Genomic DNA, 14,737 nt, shown 5'->3' with positions numbered 1-14,737 from the left:
TGACATTAACCGATGTCTACTGAGCCTTCGCTATCTTTAGTGCAGTTTTGCTCGTGTCTTTGGATAGCCTAGTAGCACCTTCTCCCTTTGATTGTTTTCTCATAAGAAAAGCTTGCATCTTTTGGATCTCATATGGCATTTCAACCCAAAACCAAACCTGGGTCTTTGCCTAGTTCCATTACAACCGCCAATGAAAAAGAATATGGTGACATGAGAATTAGACAAGGACCTAAGTTCAGTTTTGGGTTGAAATGCCATAAGAGATCCAAAAGACGCAACTTTTCTTACGAGGAAACTAGCAAAGAGAGAAAGTGCTATTAGATTACCCAAAGAAATGAGCAAAACTGCACTAAAACACAACGAAAACCGGTTCAAATAAAAGATAATTCATCAAAGACTAATTTAATCGGAGTAAAAGTAAATTTAAACGGTTCAAAAGAGATAAAATGCACCTGGAAATGCAATGCCGCGGAGAGAAAAGGCGAGGAGGAAGACGATGAAGTATGCGTAACCGCAGGTTCACGAATTCTGATTTAACAAGAATCTAGACGTTAGATCCCCTAGTGCCCGACGTCTATTCTCGATTAGATGTTGGTGACCTCACTAATATGAGGTCATTCGAATTAAAAAATTAATATTCACAGTATATATAGACGTCAGATCTAGAGGAGCCGACGTGCAAGAAAACTTTTCACCTACCTGTCAAGCCTATAGACGTCGGTTACAAGGGGCCCGACGTCTATAGACGATTATAGACGTCAGAGTGGCAGGAACAGACGTCTATATGACAGAAAAAAATGACTTTTCACCTACCTATCAGTCTCGTAGACGACGGTTAAGGGGACCTGACGTTTATAAAACTATAGATGTCGAAGCCCCTCCTAACCGACGTCTATATGACCACTTATTTACGAAAATGTCATCGGTTTTACTTTGGATATTTTGTGATTCAACCTCTAAAGAGTAACGTTAAAGACCAATTCTTTACTAGTGAATAGAAAAATAACTTATTCATACATTTATTGATTACCGTGTGACCATCAAACACCGTAATTTCACGGGAAAATTTATTAATGTAATGCGAGTACAGAAGTTGTGGAAACATGTGACCTATTTCCATGTTTTTTTAGGAACTAATTTAACGCGCTAAATCAGTCGTCAACNTGTTCATTCTTTACATGGTTTATGTATAAATATACAGCTTCTCCTCATCAAATTAAGCCATGAAATTTAGATTTTTCTGAAAAAGAAGTAGTTTTCTTTGCTCTTTCGTAAGATCACTTCATTCCATCTCTCTCTCTCTCTCTCTTTCTCTTTGTCTCAGTAAGTCATCAATTGAGATCCATGGAAGCAACTCAAAAAAGTGACGATGGACACCTGATTACTGTGCTGAGTATCGATGGTGGTGGCATTCGGGGAATCATTCCAGGAGTTTTACTTGCTTTCCTTGAATCAGAACTTCAGGTAATAATCTGCTAACTAAGAATAAAACATTGTATGTAAATTAACTGTAGTTAATGCAGCCAAACTAACTGACAATGGTGCATATGCAGAAGCTGGATGGTGCTGATGCAAGACTAGCAGATTACTTTGATGTGATCGCAGGAACAAGCACCGGTGGATTAGTCACTGCAATGCTCACTGCTCCAAATAAAGATAACCGACCCTTGTATGCAGCCCAAGATATTAAGAAGTTCTACCTTAAGCATTCCCCAAATATCTTCCCACAGCATAGGTAAATATATACCACACTTTACCATAAACTTCATACCAAATCATTCAAATCTAAATACATATTTTATCACCGTGTACTAATTTCAAGTGTGATTTTCCAAATACAGTTCCTGGAATATATTCGCAACGGTGAGGAAGTTGGGAAGAACTCTGACTGGACCAAAGTACGACGGCAAGTATTTACACAAGCTCATCAGGGAAGAACTAGGGGACACAAAATTGGAACAAACATTAACCAATGTCGTTATCCCAGCATTTGACATCAAACACCTTCAACCCACCATCTTTTCCACATGCCAGGTTCATCTCTCCTCTCAATTATTACCTAAAATATATTCTGGTTGCAAGAAGTCCCTCACTTGAAAATAAAAATTCCAGCTTTTTTAACAGACTTTTGTACAAAATTTGAAGAAAGTTCGTAGATAACAAGGAATGTAATGTGTGTTTGTCTTTTTCTCTAACGAAACTATTACTCGCAATTATGATGTCACAGGTGGAGAAGAGGCCAGAATTGAATGGGTTGTTGTCTGATATATGCATTTCAACTTCAGCAGCTCCAACCTATCTTCCTGCACATTACTTCGAAACCACAACCCCCGAAGATCGTGTGGAATTCGACCTTATAGATGGTGGTGTAGTAGCAAATAACCCGGTATTATAAACAGTGTCCTTAAATATTTATTGCTGCAATTAATGTAATTTTAAACTAAGTATATACAATATGCTTGAAAGAACGTGAAAGATAAGTTAATTTGGTGTTTTGAAGGCACTGGTGGGGATGGCAGAAGTTTCGAACAAAATCTTCACTGAACGTTTATATGAAAAATTCGATGTGAAACCGATGCAATACAGTAAGTTTTTGGTGATATCATTGGGAACAGGTTCTCAGCAACCTAAAAAGAAATACAGTGCTGCTGAGGCATCTTCATGGAACGCGTTGAACTGGGTTTCCTCCTCCGGTCGCAGTCCTATAATCGATGTCTTCACTGAAGCTAGTTCTGACATGGTTGATTTCCACATCTACTCCGTTTTCCTAGCACACAATGCTGAAGAAAACTACCTCCGAATCCAGGTTCTTTCAAAACATATATAAACATCTACAATGATTCTCGTAATTGCAAATGAAAACTCATGAGTTGAATTCTTTATATTCGAATTTTGTAGGAAGATACTTTAACTGGGGAATTGTCTTCGGTTGACATTGCCACGGAGAAGAATTTGAATGGCCTCGTCCAAGTTGGGGAAGCATTGTTAAAGAAACCAGTTTCAAAGATTAACTTGAGGACTGGTATTCATGAACCTGTTAAGTCTGGCGAAACAAATGCAGAGGCCTTGAAGAGGTATATATATCAAAACCCTACACACACATAATCATAATGTAATATTTTATCAACAATGTAATTTTTATTAAGGAAAATCCACACCCATGAGTTGCAACTTGCTTCAAATCACAGTTTCACGTATTGATTATTTTTTTTTTCAGGTTTGCGGAACGACTATCCAAACAAAGGAGATTTCGTAAATCTCTAAAGTCTAAGTACGATGAGAAAATTTCAAAGAGGAAGGGATGAGAGATAGTTGTTGTTCGGTCAATATGATATATGATTGGTGTTCTGTTCATTGTAGTGATGATCTATTTCATCGTGTTGAGTCACAATAAATTGAGTGTCCTTCTAAATGATTTGTTTCTTTGATTTCATGTTACCGAAGTCTTTGTAATAATGTAATCATTTGGGTTACACAATAATGTTTCTAAATTCATTTTATCTTAAAAAGCATGCCTTGTTTTATTTATAAGCAAAATAAACCATTATTCAAAATGAAGTCTTGAAAATGAATTCGAATGGTATTATTAATGGAAAATTAAAATTGAATGTTCATAAAGCAGAAGTGGATTTAATTTAAGCCAACTTTTAACGTGGGATTCAATCAAATGAAAATTATCTTTCCAAACTTGTATGAATATGTAAAGAGTAATAATAAAAGAAAATGACATTAATAATATTTTTAAACTCTTAATTATAAGTAAAATTCAATAAGCTCAGACAGACGATGTAAAATCATCTCGCATATATCCTAAAATAATGTCTAAGAAACATATTTTAGAAAATATTACAGTTTTCTTAGTATAATATGTTTGGAAATCTGGAACTAAAAATAAAACGAGTTTATTGTATAATAAATAAATTAACTTTATAAATTAATTTTTTAGATCAAATTAAGTGTAAAGTTTATCTCTTTTAATATATAGGTATGATAATTTACTATTCTCACATGAATGTTTTCAGTGTATCAAAAGATACGATTATCATGTGAAGAACTATGTTTTGAGCTGTGCGCTTGCAAGGTAAGAGCTAGATACTCTTTTTCATTGCTTGAATGAACTGTGCCTGTGCTGAAATCTTTAATATTCTGTGGTTTGATGAAGAATTTGTGTTTTGGAGTAAATTTAGGGCATATGTGACTTAAGCCTAGGCGCTCGAACCGGGGTCAACGGTTCATATATAGGTGTTATTGGGTTCACAGTAATTAATCCAAATAATTGAGTGTTCTTGCAATCTTGAAAGATGTGATGTATACGCTTTGTATTTTATTCAATTTTATGTTAAAGAATGTACGCTTAATACTTGTTTAATTTTGGGTTACACAAAACTCTTATGTCCTTTATCTCTTTGGTTTCTTGTCATCAATGAAAGTCTATGCCTTGGTTACGTTTGGGTTACACTAACCTTGAAGTACACGAATGCATCTTATTTTTAAATCTGCCCTTCAAGTACACGAGCGAATTTTATATTTAAAACATGGCATATATAGTAAGTTGAGTATCAGAATAACAAAACAGCAACTTGTATTTTACTAAATATTATATAACTACTATAATTCATGGTTTACTATAGTTTTAATTTTGTTTTTAATTTAGTTTTAGGGTATACCGAAATAAGAATGAAAAGGAAAGAAAACATAAAAATGTAATAAAGCAGTTCTGAGGTTACATTTTGTTCAATAAGCAGTCATACGTTAAACACGTTCTATTAAGAAATGCGAGACAGAAAAGTTACAAGAAAAAAGCATGGTGAGTATAGAATGATAAAAAGAACTAGAAGGGCTTCTTAGTGTGTGGGGATCTCATTTCACGGAGCCTTCTCTCTTGCGACAGTATTTTTGCAAACCTGAAACCATTAAAATATTCATGCTTATTCTGATGTAATAATTCTACTGAGTAACCCAACCAGATGAAAAATGATGTTTTATTTAACTAACCTTTTAAGAGCTTCTTGATTTGTTTCCCCGTTTTTGAGTGGCTCAAAGAGACCATTCTCTAAGTTCACCCTAGAGACTGGTTTCTTCAACAGATTTTCACCGATTTCGCTAAGCTTCTCCAGGTTCTCCTTCGTAGCAATGTCAACTGAAGAATCTGTTCCGGTCAATGTGTCATCCTGCAAATGTTGTTGACCAATTATGTATACATGATCATAGTATTTGACCAAATATTATGCATGCTCATAGAAATATTACCTGAATTCGAAGGTAATTATCTTGTGACTGAAGTGCTTGAGTGACAGCAGATAAATGGAAGTCAACCATATCTGCACTGGACTGACTGAAAACGTCTGTTAAGGGAGTGCTGCCATCGTAGGTTAGCCAATCCAACAAACCCCATTTGCTTGCAATTTGAGCATTGAATTTTTCCTCATTTTTTGCTGTCCCAGTGCCTATTGAAATTATCAGGAACCGATTATATTCCGTAGGCTTGATGGCAAAGAAATCAGAGTTTTGCTTAATGATTTGCTTTGTAACTTCGTTCATGGCAACTAAGGTCTGCATCATTAAATTCCGATATAGAAAAAAAGTTAGTGATACATTCCAATTTACATTAATTACGTAGTTAAATTAGAGTTCAAAAACAATTGATTGTTGAACAATTATGCATATACCGGATTATTTGCACAAACGCCACCGTCAATGAGGTTAAATTCGTGTATCTTCCCTTCAGAATCTTGGTTCTTGAAATTGTGTGCAGGCAGATAAGTAGGTGCAGCGGAGGTGCTTATGCATATGTCTGAGAGTTTAGCGTCCATGAAAGGAGACATCTTCATCTGCATCAATTTATTTCAAATCTTACTCTGTTACTTTCTTTCTCACCTTCTATATTTTCTTTTAATTTAATTCTCTTCTTTGTTAATATATATTAACATTCTTATTGACATATTAGTATCTGAAAAAAATGGAAAATAAAAGACTGGAACCGTCTTAGTTTTACTTTTTCCTAACCTAACATCATCATACTATTCTTGAAAACTGTAAGAGAATTATTTTTGTCCTATTAGTCGACAACTGTTTATAGTCAAAATTTCAACCCCAAAGGTCCAACAAGAACCATAAACAAATAAATATATATAGGTCCCAAACACCAGGAAAGTGGAAAGAAAATTCCTTTGAAAAGTGAAAAAAAAAAAGAAAAAAAAAAGAGAGGAAAGTTAACCTGATAGGACGAAAAAATAATGGGTTGCATAGACTTGATGTCGAAGGTGGGAATGACAACGTTGGTGAGAGTTTCATGCAACCGAATCTCTCCAAGTTTCTCTCTCACCACCTGACGAAGGTATTTCCCATCGTATTTGGGTCCTCCCAAAGATCTTACTAAGTTTGCTATTATAGTCCCACCAAGGCCACTGCAATGCAAAGCATGCTATATGTTAACTAATATCTACTGATTGTACAAGTACATTTAAATAAACAAAAACTTAAGAGGGAAAGATAGAGTTTTGCATGCTTGATTTCATTCAGACACATATTAATGAATAACCTGTGTTGTGGGAAAATTTTAGGACTGTGTTCCAAGTAAAAGGGTTTGATGTCTTTGGCAGCAAAAAGTGGTCGATTGTTGCTGTCTGGAGCAGTTAGCATAGCTGTTACAAGACCTCCCGTGCTTGTTCCTGATATCACATCAAAATAATCTGCAAGTCTTGCCTCTGGGCCATCCAACTCCTGCATTTTCAACGTATACGTATACATGTATATCAATATCACTATTCTTTCCGTACTGAATACGTATCTATTAACATGTCATTTAATGAATAAGGTTTTGGAGCATTTGGTATATATATATACCTGAAGCTGAGACTCAAGGAAATGAATAATGGTGGCAGGGATGATGCCCCTGATGCCACCACCATCGATGCTGAGAATGGTGACTAAGTTTCCATAAGTTGGAGGCTGAATTTGTTCAACGGATGANTCTGATCTCTCCATCTCTCTGAATAAAGGTTAGTGTTGAGGAAATACGCTTAAATCAAATGCTGTAGTTTCCTTTCGAATAACAGAAAGAATTGTGAAACAAGAAGCAATGGATAACTAAGAAAGATTGAGGTCTGTGTGGTTTTTTGGTAGCGAAGAAGGCATTGTTGCAGTGGTATTTATAGTGGGAGCTGGACCCATTAAATATTAATATTAGTTTTATTTAATTGAATTCAAAAGAGTAGAAAAGTATTTAATATTGAAGGAAGACACAGTCAAAACTGAGATGTTAGGTCTAATAGGACACATTCCTCTTTTGTTTTAAATGGCTATTGTCCAAACGGTAAAAGACGACTGCATAACTTTCATGCAGTATAACCCGATGGCGATGGCTATAAGTATATGATATAGTATAATATTATATTTATATGACTTGAAATACTCGTGGGGATAATTAGCATATATGTGAATCCTTATTTGGATTCAAAGGAGATTTGTGAAGAAGAACAACACAGACGCCACAAGTTTGTCTTGTTGCATGGTGAGTGATTACGTGAAGGTGACGGGTGTTATGTTTTAAAAAAAAAAAATATAAGTGCAATCTATATAATTCGAAGTATTATATTTTAATCTTATAAAACCTATAAAAGAGTGTTGTTGTATTAAGTGAACATATATATTATAGAAAAGAGGTTTCTATATTGACGAGGGAAAAGTGAGATTAAAGCAGCTAGAATAGTCGTAAATAAGGTTTATATATAATATAGTATTTATGAACTGTGCTTATCCTAAATTTTAAATATATTATTTTGGAAGTTGTCAACTTATTGGTGTATATATATATATATGATTCATCAAGCAATGCTGGGACTTTGATTTTGAAGCAGCCATTTATCGATGTTTAACTGTGAAGGTTCTTACAAATTTAATTAAGAAAATGTTGAAGTACAATAATTAATGTAGTATTGCTTGAGTTTAGAATGACTTCTTCCTCTTAAATGACTTTTAATTAATTTAATAATAGCTCACGAAATTTTTGTTGTACTATTTATTTACTAAAATATTAATGAAAACTATGAATGATGAAGCATTTTTTAGATTGGAAGGATGTCATTAAAGTATAGACAGGACACATAGTGACGTTAAAAGCATTGTTATTCATTCATGAATAATGATATTTAAACAACATTTTGTTGACAATATTTGAACATTGATTATGTGTTAATTTGTGATTGGTCAAAAATTACTCTACAATCAATAATAATAATCATAAACATTACTGTAGAGTAATTTTTGACCAATCACAAATTAACACGTAATCAATGTTCAAATGTTGTAAAAAAATGTTGTTTAAATATCATTATCCTTCGTTTATATTTGTTGAAAAATATTACATCATTCATCTCAACTTTTTATATTCATTTGATAAAAATATATCATGATAACATTACTCGTATCTAATTGATAAAAGTTATATACATATTATTTTATTTTCAAGCGAACATATATCATAGCCGAGAGTGACCACCCTGAGTTCATTCCTTTCAAAGTATGATTTAATTAGACTTTATAAAATGGAGATGAGAAACTGAGAATGAAAGAATTAGAATAGTAGTTTTAAAAGTTTATTAATTAGTGCTTCTTCCAAACTTTAAGATATATATGTTTGTGCAACTTGTTACCATTACCAAAACTTTAGATTTTCCAGCCGCCTATCAAAACGCTTCTAGAATCTTATCAAAGTGCAGAAATTTTTAATACTTAAAATAAATTAGTGACATACTCAATCTTTTGTTTTTCGATATATTTGCATCATCTCACTATCTTTAATCTCTTTGTATCAATTTTGTTACTAGAGATAATAAAAGATTGGGTTGAGCAAGGATAATATATTCACTACTGTGATATGTAACTAAAAATCTAAGTAGTTATCTATGTTGTTACTAATCGTATGCGTTTGAAAATATATAACAACTTTGTAAAAAACTCACTGAATATCCATAAATATTTACACTTTCAAAAAAGAAGTTTATAAATTTTTAAAATGAAATTTAAATAAAATTATAAAAATAAAAATGTAATCTAAATTAAATTAAATTTTAATTTTAATTATATTTAAATTAATAAAATATAAATTATATCTTAATTGTAATTAAATTTAATCTAATAAAATATAAATTAAATTATTTTTTTTATATTTTTACGGGTAAATGATACTTACATATATGAATTACATAATATCCACACAGTTTATGCATAGATATTAAATTATTTGTTTCATATATGAAGTATTTGTTTACTACTTATAATAGATTCTATTCGCATATATATCTTTAATATGAATATTTTTATCATCCTATTTAATCATTTTTGTAATCTCGATTCCTTCACCAATGATAATTTAAAACAAATACACGTGTCTTGAAATTTGTGTTAAATTTGCTTTGTCATAATTATTAAAAATTGTTTAACATGACACCAAATGATTAAGATGAGGTTGCGCGTGTTCAAACCTCTAGGCAAATCAATGATTTTTGGAAAAATTAATTCATAATGAGAAATCAATTTAAAGGTAAGTGATCATTTACATGTATACTTCATAAAATGTACTTATAGTTCGTCATCAAAATCAACGTTAATTAAGGAATTAATGTTAATGGTTTTAGAGTCTATTAATATGTATGGATAAGATCCAACATTCTTTATCACTATAAAAAAGTATTAAGTTATGGGAAATAAAATTCATTGGTAAAACATAATATATTGATAGATTATATAATTTTAATTCTTATTGAAAACATGGTTATGAATCTGTCACCAAAATTTGTTTGTTTAATTAATGGATAAAATATACAGATGTTTATTACTGATAATAAAGTCTATTGGTAAAATGGGTGTGAAGATTCCCTAAATTTTGACCATTTTATACTAAAATCTGTTGATAATTAAATTTTAAAAAGTTTGTTTAAAAAAATATCAAAAAATTAATTGGTAAATTGGACGTCACATTTATTGCCAAAGATAAAATATTTTTTTATAAATAATTAGTTGGGTGAGAAAAAAGGATAAGAAAAAAAGAAAGAGAAGAAAAAAAAGAAAAGAATGAAATTGAAATATTTTATGGACAAATGGTGATGATCAATTGTTAACTTATACTAAATGTTTATTTTTATATAGTGCTTTTGGGTGTTGGTAGATATTACGATTTGGTCTTTTCTTTTTCTTTCTCTCCTTCTACTTCATCCGTGTCTTCTTCTTGTTCATTTTTTTTTTTATTTTTTTTCTTCTTCTTCCTCTTCTTTTTTCCCCTTCTCTTTCTTATCTTTTTCTGTGTTGTTATCAGTGTTGCATCCTTTGTCCTTTTCCTTCACTTTTTCTTTCTCCATCTCTAACTAATGTACAAATGACGAATTAATTGACAAATTTTGAAAAATTGAATTATTGACAAATTTTCAAAAAAGTAATTATCAATATATTTACTAACAAATTTTAAAAATATTTTATTGACGAGTTTTAAAAAAATTCAATTACTAATGGATTTATCAATGGATTTGACCATACTATTGTCAAAACTCATAGCTAGAACTTTGATGTCCATTTTAACAATAAGATTTGTTAATAAAAATATTTATTGATGCTAAAAATTATAAACTATTGACTAATTTGTTATCAACAAAATTTTGAAATAGAAGAGAACACTAAAAAATAGGGTTTAAATAATATTTTAAGTCGTTTTCACAAATAGTGGTTAAGTTGCTTAATAGTGGTTAAAAGGTCTACATAGTAATTTAACACTTGGTTAAGATGTGTTTGAATGGAAGACGTTGTTTGAAAACAAATGTGATAAAACACACTTTTTATTTTATACTGGTTCGTTCAATTTGAGCTATATTGAGTTCTCTCTCAACAATTTGCTTAGAGGTTCCACCAATACGATTTTAACCACTCCTTATTTACAATACTAACTAATTGGTTAGACGATACTACTCTTGGTATCAGCATTAGACAACTTGTTTAGAACATTTAACTTTACTGAGTTAAAAAATACAATTATTTTAATTCACTTCTAAATCTAAACACAACATATGTTTTGAGTTCTTATAAAACAGAAAATTATTCTCATAGAAAGGATATATAAGCAATATAGTGGACTTTTGAAAACTTGTAAAAGATTTTACATATGAGCTTCAAAGAAAATAGCTTAAAGAAGGATAGTAAACATATAATATTATTGATAGCTAAAGTTCTTCATCCTTCTCTGTATATAAACATCTTCGAAAAAGATCCGTTACTAAGAGCTTTGACTTTCTTCTAAGTATGTAGCCTTTATAAAAAGTGATAATGAAAATATTGCGTGACAATAATATCACATGTTATTAAATTGAATTCTGTGATTTATCTTTTTCATTTAATTTAATTTTAATTATTTTTAAAATGAAACAATATTTTTTTTATAAATTAAAGCAAATTTATTATTTTTATAAAACAATAATTTTATAACTAGTTTTTACTTATCATTACCGCCGCGTGATATTTTTGCCGAATCTCAATTATCTCACCAATGGTCATTTAAAATAAATATATAATAAAGCCATACTATAATATATAGAGGTCAAATGAGATCATTTTTTCCTTTTACATATCATTTTACTAATCTTTATTATAATATCATCTACTTTTGGAATATCTCGAGTAGTATTTATTACTTTAAACTTCTATCTTATTTAATTTAAGATAGTTCCTTTAACATTTTAAATTATTTATTTATTTATTACATTATAACTTCCACATAATATTTTTTACCATTCTGCAGTTCTGACTATGTCTTCCTTCAATTCTCTTTGAATTAGGGTCTACCATCAAATCTGCATAATAAACTTGAATCTTCCTTAATTAGTAGCAATATTTATATATTTGTTTACTCGGTAAACTTGGACTACTGGGGTACCAACTTTGACTACAAAAGACACACCATTCAACAGTAACCGTTGACTATGTTCATCCAAACAATTAAAGGAAAAGAAAATTATTTTGTTTGTTTTGACTTTTAACTTTCAGTTACTGAATTCAAATTACGTATCAAGCTTTGTAATTACATGAATTGATGCAGATGAAGATCTCTATTTAACCTCAATTCATTAATTAACGTTGATCTTGAACACGAACTATAAGCATATTTTATGAAGTTTATATAAATGATCACTAACTTTTAAATTAATTTCTCATTAATTATCAATTAATTTTTCCAAAAATCATTGATTTGTCCAAGTGCTTTGAACATCTTAATCACTAGTGTCTCATATTAGACAATTTTTAATAATTATGATAGAGCAAATTTATCACAAATTTTGAGACACACGTATTTGTTTTAAATATCATGTAAACGAGTTTTGATTGCAAAAGTTATTAAATAAGAACAAAAAAATATTCATGTCGAAGCGGATAGTATCTGCTATGAATAATAAAAGAACAAATAATTTAATATCTACAAAGGTGTAAGTATTATATAATTTATATTTATACGTATCATCTATCCGTAAAAAAATATAAAATTTTAATTTCTATTTTATTAGATTAAATTTAACAAAAATTAAAATATAATTTATATTTTATTAGTTTAAATTTAATTAAAATTAAAATTTAATTTAATTTAGATAATGTTTTATATTTTTTATAATTTCATTTAGATTTTGTTTTAAAAATCTATATAAACTTTTTTTTCGAAAGTATATATCTGTATATTTTAAAAAACTCGTATATTATCCATATTCAATCGAATTTCTTATGATTTCTCTATTAACAAAATAGATTGATACAAAGATATTTACAAAAGAAAATATCTAAACACAAAAGATTGAATATATCAATAATATATTTTGAAATAGGATAACGATACTTTGATAACATTGTTTACAACATTTTAATATTGTCATTTTGTGATTGATTTAAAATTATTTCAAAATCAATAATAATAACCGTAATCACAAACATGGACCAATCATAAAATGACACGTAGATGATATTAAAATATTATAAAAAAATATTATCAAATATCATTATCCTTTAAAGTATTAAAAATTCCTGCACTTTGATAAGATTCTAGAAGGGTTTTGATAGGCGGCTGGAAAATCTAAAGTTTTGGTAATGGTAACAAGTTGCAGAAACATATACCTTAAACTTTGGAGGAAGCACTAATAAACTTTTAAAACTACTATAATTTATTACAAAGTCTAATTAAATCATACTTTCAAAGGAATGAACTCAGGGTGGTCAGTCTCTGCTATGATATATGTTACTTGAAAAAAATAAGACTACTTTTATATGGCTTTTATCAAACTGATATAAATGAATAATAATACTTCCAATTAAATAGATTCTCATAAATTCTTTTGACGTCACTATGTGCCCTGTCTATTCTTTCATCACATGTATCCTTCCAATATAAGGAATGCTTCATTATTTACAGTTTTCATAAATATTTTAGTAAATAAATAGTAAAATAGAAATTTCGTCAGCTATATATTACTAAATTAAAACTAATTTAAGAGGAAGAAGTCATGTAAACTTAAGCAATACTACATTAATTACTGTACTTTATAACATTCTCTTAATACATTTGTTTGAATCTTCACAATTAAATAGCTATGAATGGCTACTTCAAAATCAAAGTCCTAGCATTGCTTGATGAATCATATATACTAATAAGTTGACAATCTCCGAAATAATATATTTAAACTTTCGGATAAGCAGTAATCAATTTACAAATACTATATTATAATCCTTATTTACAACTATTCTAGCTGCTTTAATCTCACTTTTCCCTCCTCAATCTAGAAACCTCTTTTCTATAATATATTTGTTCACTTAATACAACAACACTCTTTTATAGGTTTTATAGGATTAAAACATAATACTTCCAATTAAATACATTGCCCTTATATATATATATATATATATATATATATATATATTTTTTTTAAACATAACAGCCGTCACCTTCTTACACAATTTTTTCTGTTACCGAAAAACCACACAAGCCTCAATCTCTCTTAGTTACCCTTTGCTCCTTCTTTCACAATTTTTTCTGTTCGTAAGGAAACTACAGCATTTGATTTAAGCGTATTTCCTCAACACTAACCTTTATTCAGAGAGATGGAGAGATCAGAATCATCCGTTGAACAAATTCAGCCTCCAACTTATGGAAACTTAGTCACCATTCTCAGCATCGATGGTGGTGGCATCAGGGGCATCATCCCTGCCACCATTATTCATTTCCTTGAGTCTCAGCTTCAGGTATATATATATACCAAATGCTCCAAAACCTTATTCATTAAATGACATGTTAATAGATACGTATTCAGTACGGAAAGAATAGTGATATTGATATACATGTATACTAATTATACGTTGAAAATGCAGGAGTTGGATGGCCCAGAGGCAAGATTGCAGATTATTTTGATGTGATATCAGGAACAAGCACGGGAGGTCTTGTAACAGCTATGCTAACTGCTCCAGACAGCAACAACCGACCACTTTTTGCTGCCAAAGACATCAAACCCTTTTACTTGGAACACAGTCCTAAAATTTTCCCACAACACAGGTTATTCATTAATATGTGTCTGAATGAAATCAAGCATGCAAAACTCTATCTTTCCCTGTTGAAATGTAATTTGATTTTGGGTCTATAAGGTGAAAGCCCAAGTAGAGAAGGCCCAATTCTAGAAATCCTATCTAGAAGGATTCTAGAATGATTTACAAAAATATC

At 30.3% G+C, this 14,737-nt stretch overlaps 2 protein-coding genes and 1 pseudogene across 3 annotated transcripts; 2 read left to right on the top strand and 1 right to left on the bottom strand.

Moving 5' to 3' along the window:
- Positions 1-1,181: 1,181 nt before the first annotated feature.
- Positions 1,182-3,377, top strand: LOC106764912 (patatin-like protein 2). Of its 2 annotated transcripts, none has more exons than XM_014649351.2 (7): positions 1,182-1,464; positions 1,554-1,729; positions 1,842-2,034; positions 2,228-2,386; positions 2,501-2,806; positions 2,899-3,074; positions 3,218-3,377. In XM_014649351.2, the coding sequence occupies exons 1-7, from the start codon at positions 1,345-1,347 to the stop codon at positions 3,303-3,305; spliced, it is 1,218 nt and encodes a 405-aa protein (XP_014504837.1). In that variant the 5' UTR covers positions 1,182-1,344; the 3' UTR covers positions 3,306-3,377. The 2 variants fall into 2 exon arrangements, with proteins under 2 accessions (XP_014504837.1, XP_022638276.1); XM_022782555.1 differs by having other exon boundaries at positions 1,183-1,464; positions 1,554-1,735; positions 1,869-2,034; positions 3,218-3,376.
- A 1,342-nt stretch (positions 3,378-4,719) lies between these two features.
- On the bottom strand, positions 4,720-7,056 carry LOC106764432 (patatin-like protein 2). The gene is made up of 7 exons (XM_014648716.2): positions 6,847-7,056; positions 6,542-6,723; positions 6,218-6,407; positions 5,670-5,831; positions 5,251-5,553; positions 4,996-5,171; positions 4,720-4,904 (listed from the first exon to the last, which is right to left on the bottom strand). The coding sequence occupies exons 1-7, from the start codon at positions 6,985-6,987 to the stop codon at positions 4,832-4,834; spliced, it is 1,227 nt and encodes a 408-aa protein (XP_014504202.1). The 5' UTR covers positions 6,988-7,056; the 3' UTR covers positions 4,720-4,831.
- Positions 7,057-14,098: 7,042 nt separating this feature from the next.
- The window catches only part of LOC106763945, a 7,311-nt pseudogene continuing 6,672 nt past the window's right edge, over positions 14,099-14,737 (top strand).

This window comes from Vigna radiata, chromosome 6 (genome assembly GCF_000741045.1).
Source record: "Vigna radiata var. radiata cultivar VC1973A chromosome 6, Vradiata_ver6, whole genome shotgun sequence".
Taxonomy (NCBI): Eukaryota; Viridiplantae; Streptophyta; class Magnoliopsida; order Fabales; family Fabaceae; genus Vigna; species Vigna radiata.
The sequence above is the reverse complement of the archived record's forward strand: the minus strand, read 5'-3'. Positions and strand labels throughout refer to the sequence as shown.

Coding starts and splice junctions, on each gene's coding strand:
- LOC106764912 (XM_014649351.2), top strand. CDS start 1,345: ATGGAAGCAACTCAAAAAAGTGACGATGGACACCTGATTACTGTGCTG. Junction 2,387..2,500: donor GTGTAGTAGCAAATAACCCG/GTATTATAAACA, acceptor GGTGTTTTGAAG/GCACTGGTGGGGATGGCAGA. Junction 2,807..2,898: donor AAAACTACCTCCGAATCCAG/GTTCTTTCAAAA, acceptor CGAATTTTGTAG/GAAGATACTTTAACTGGGGA.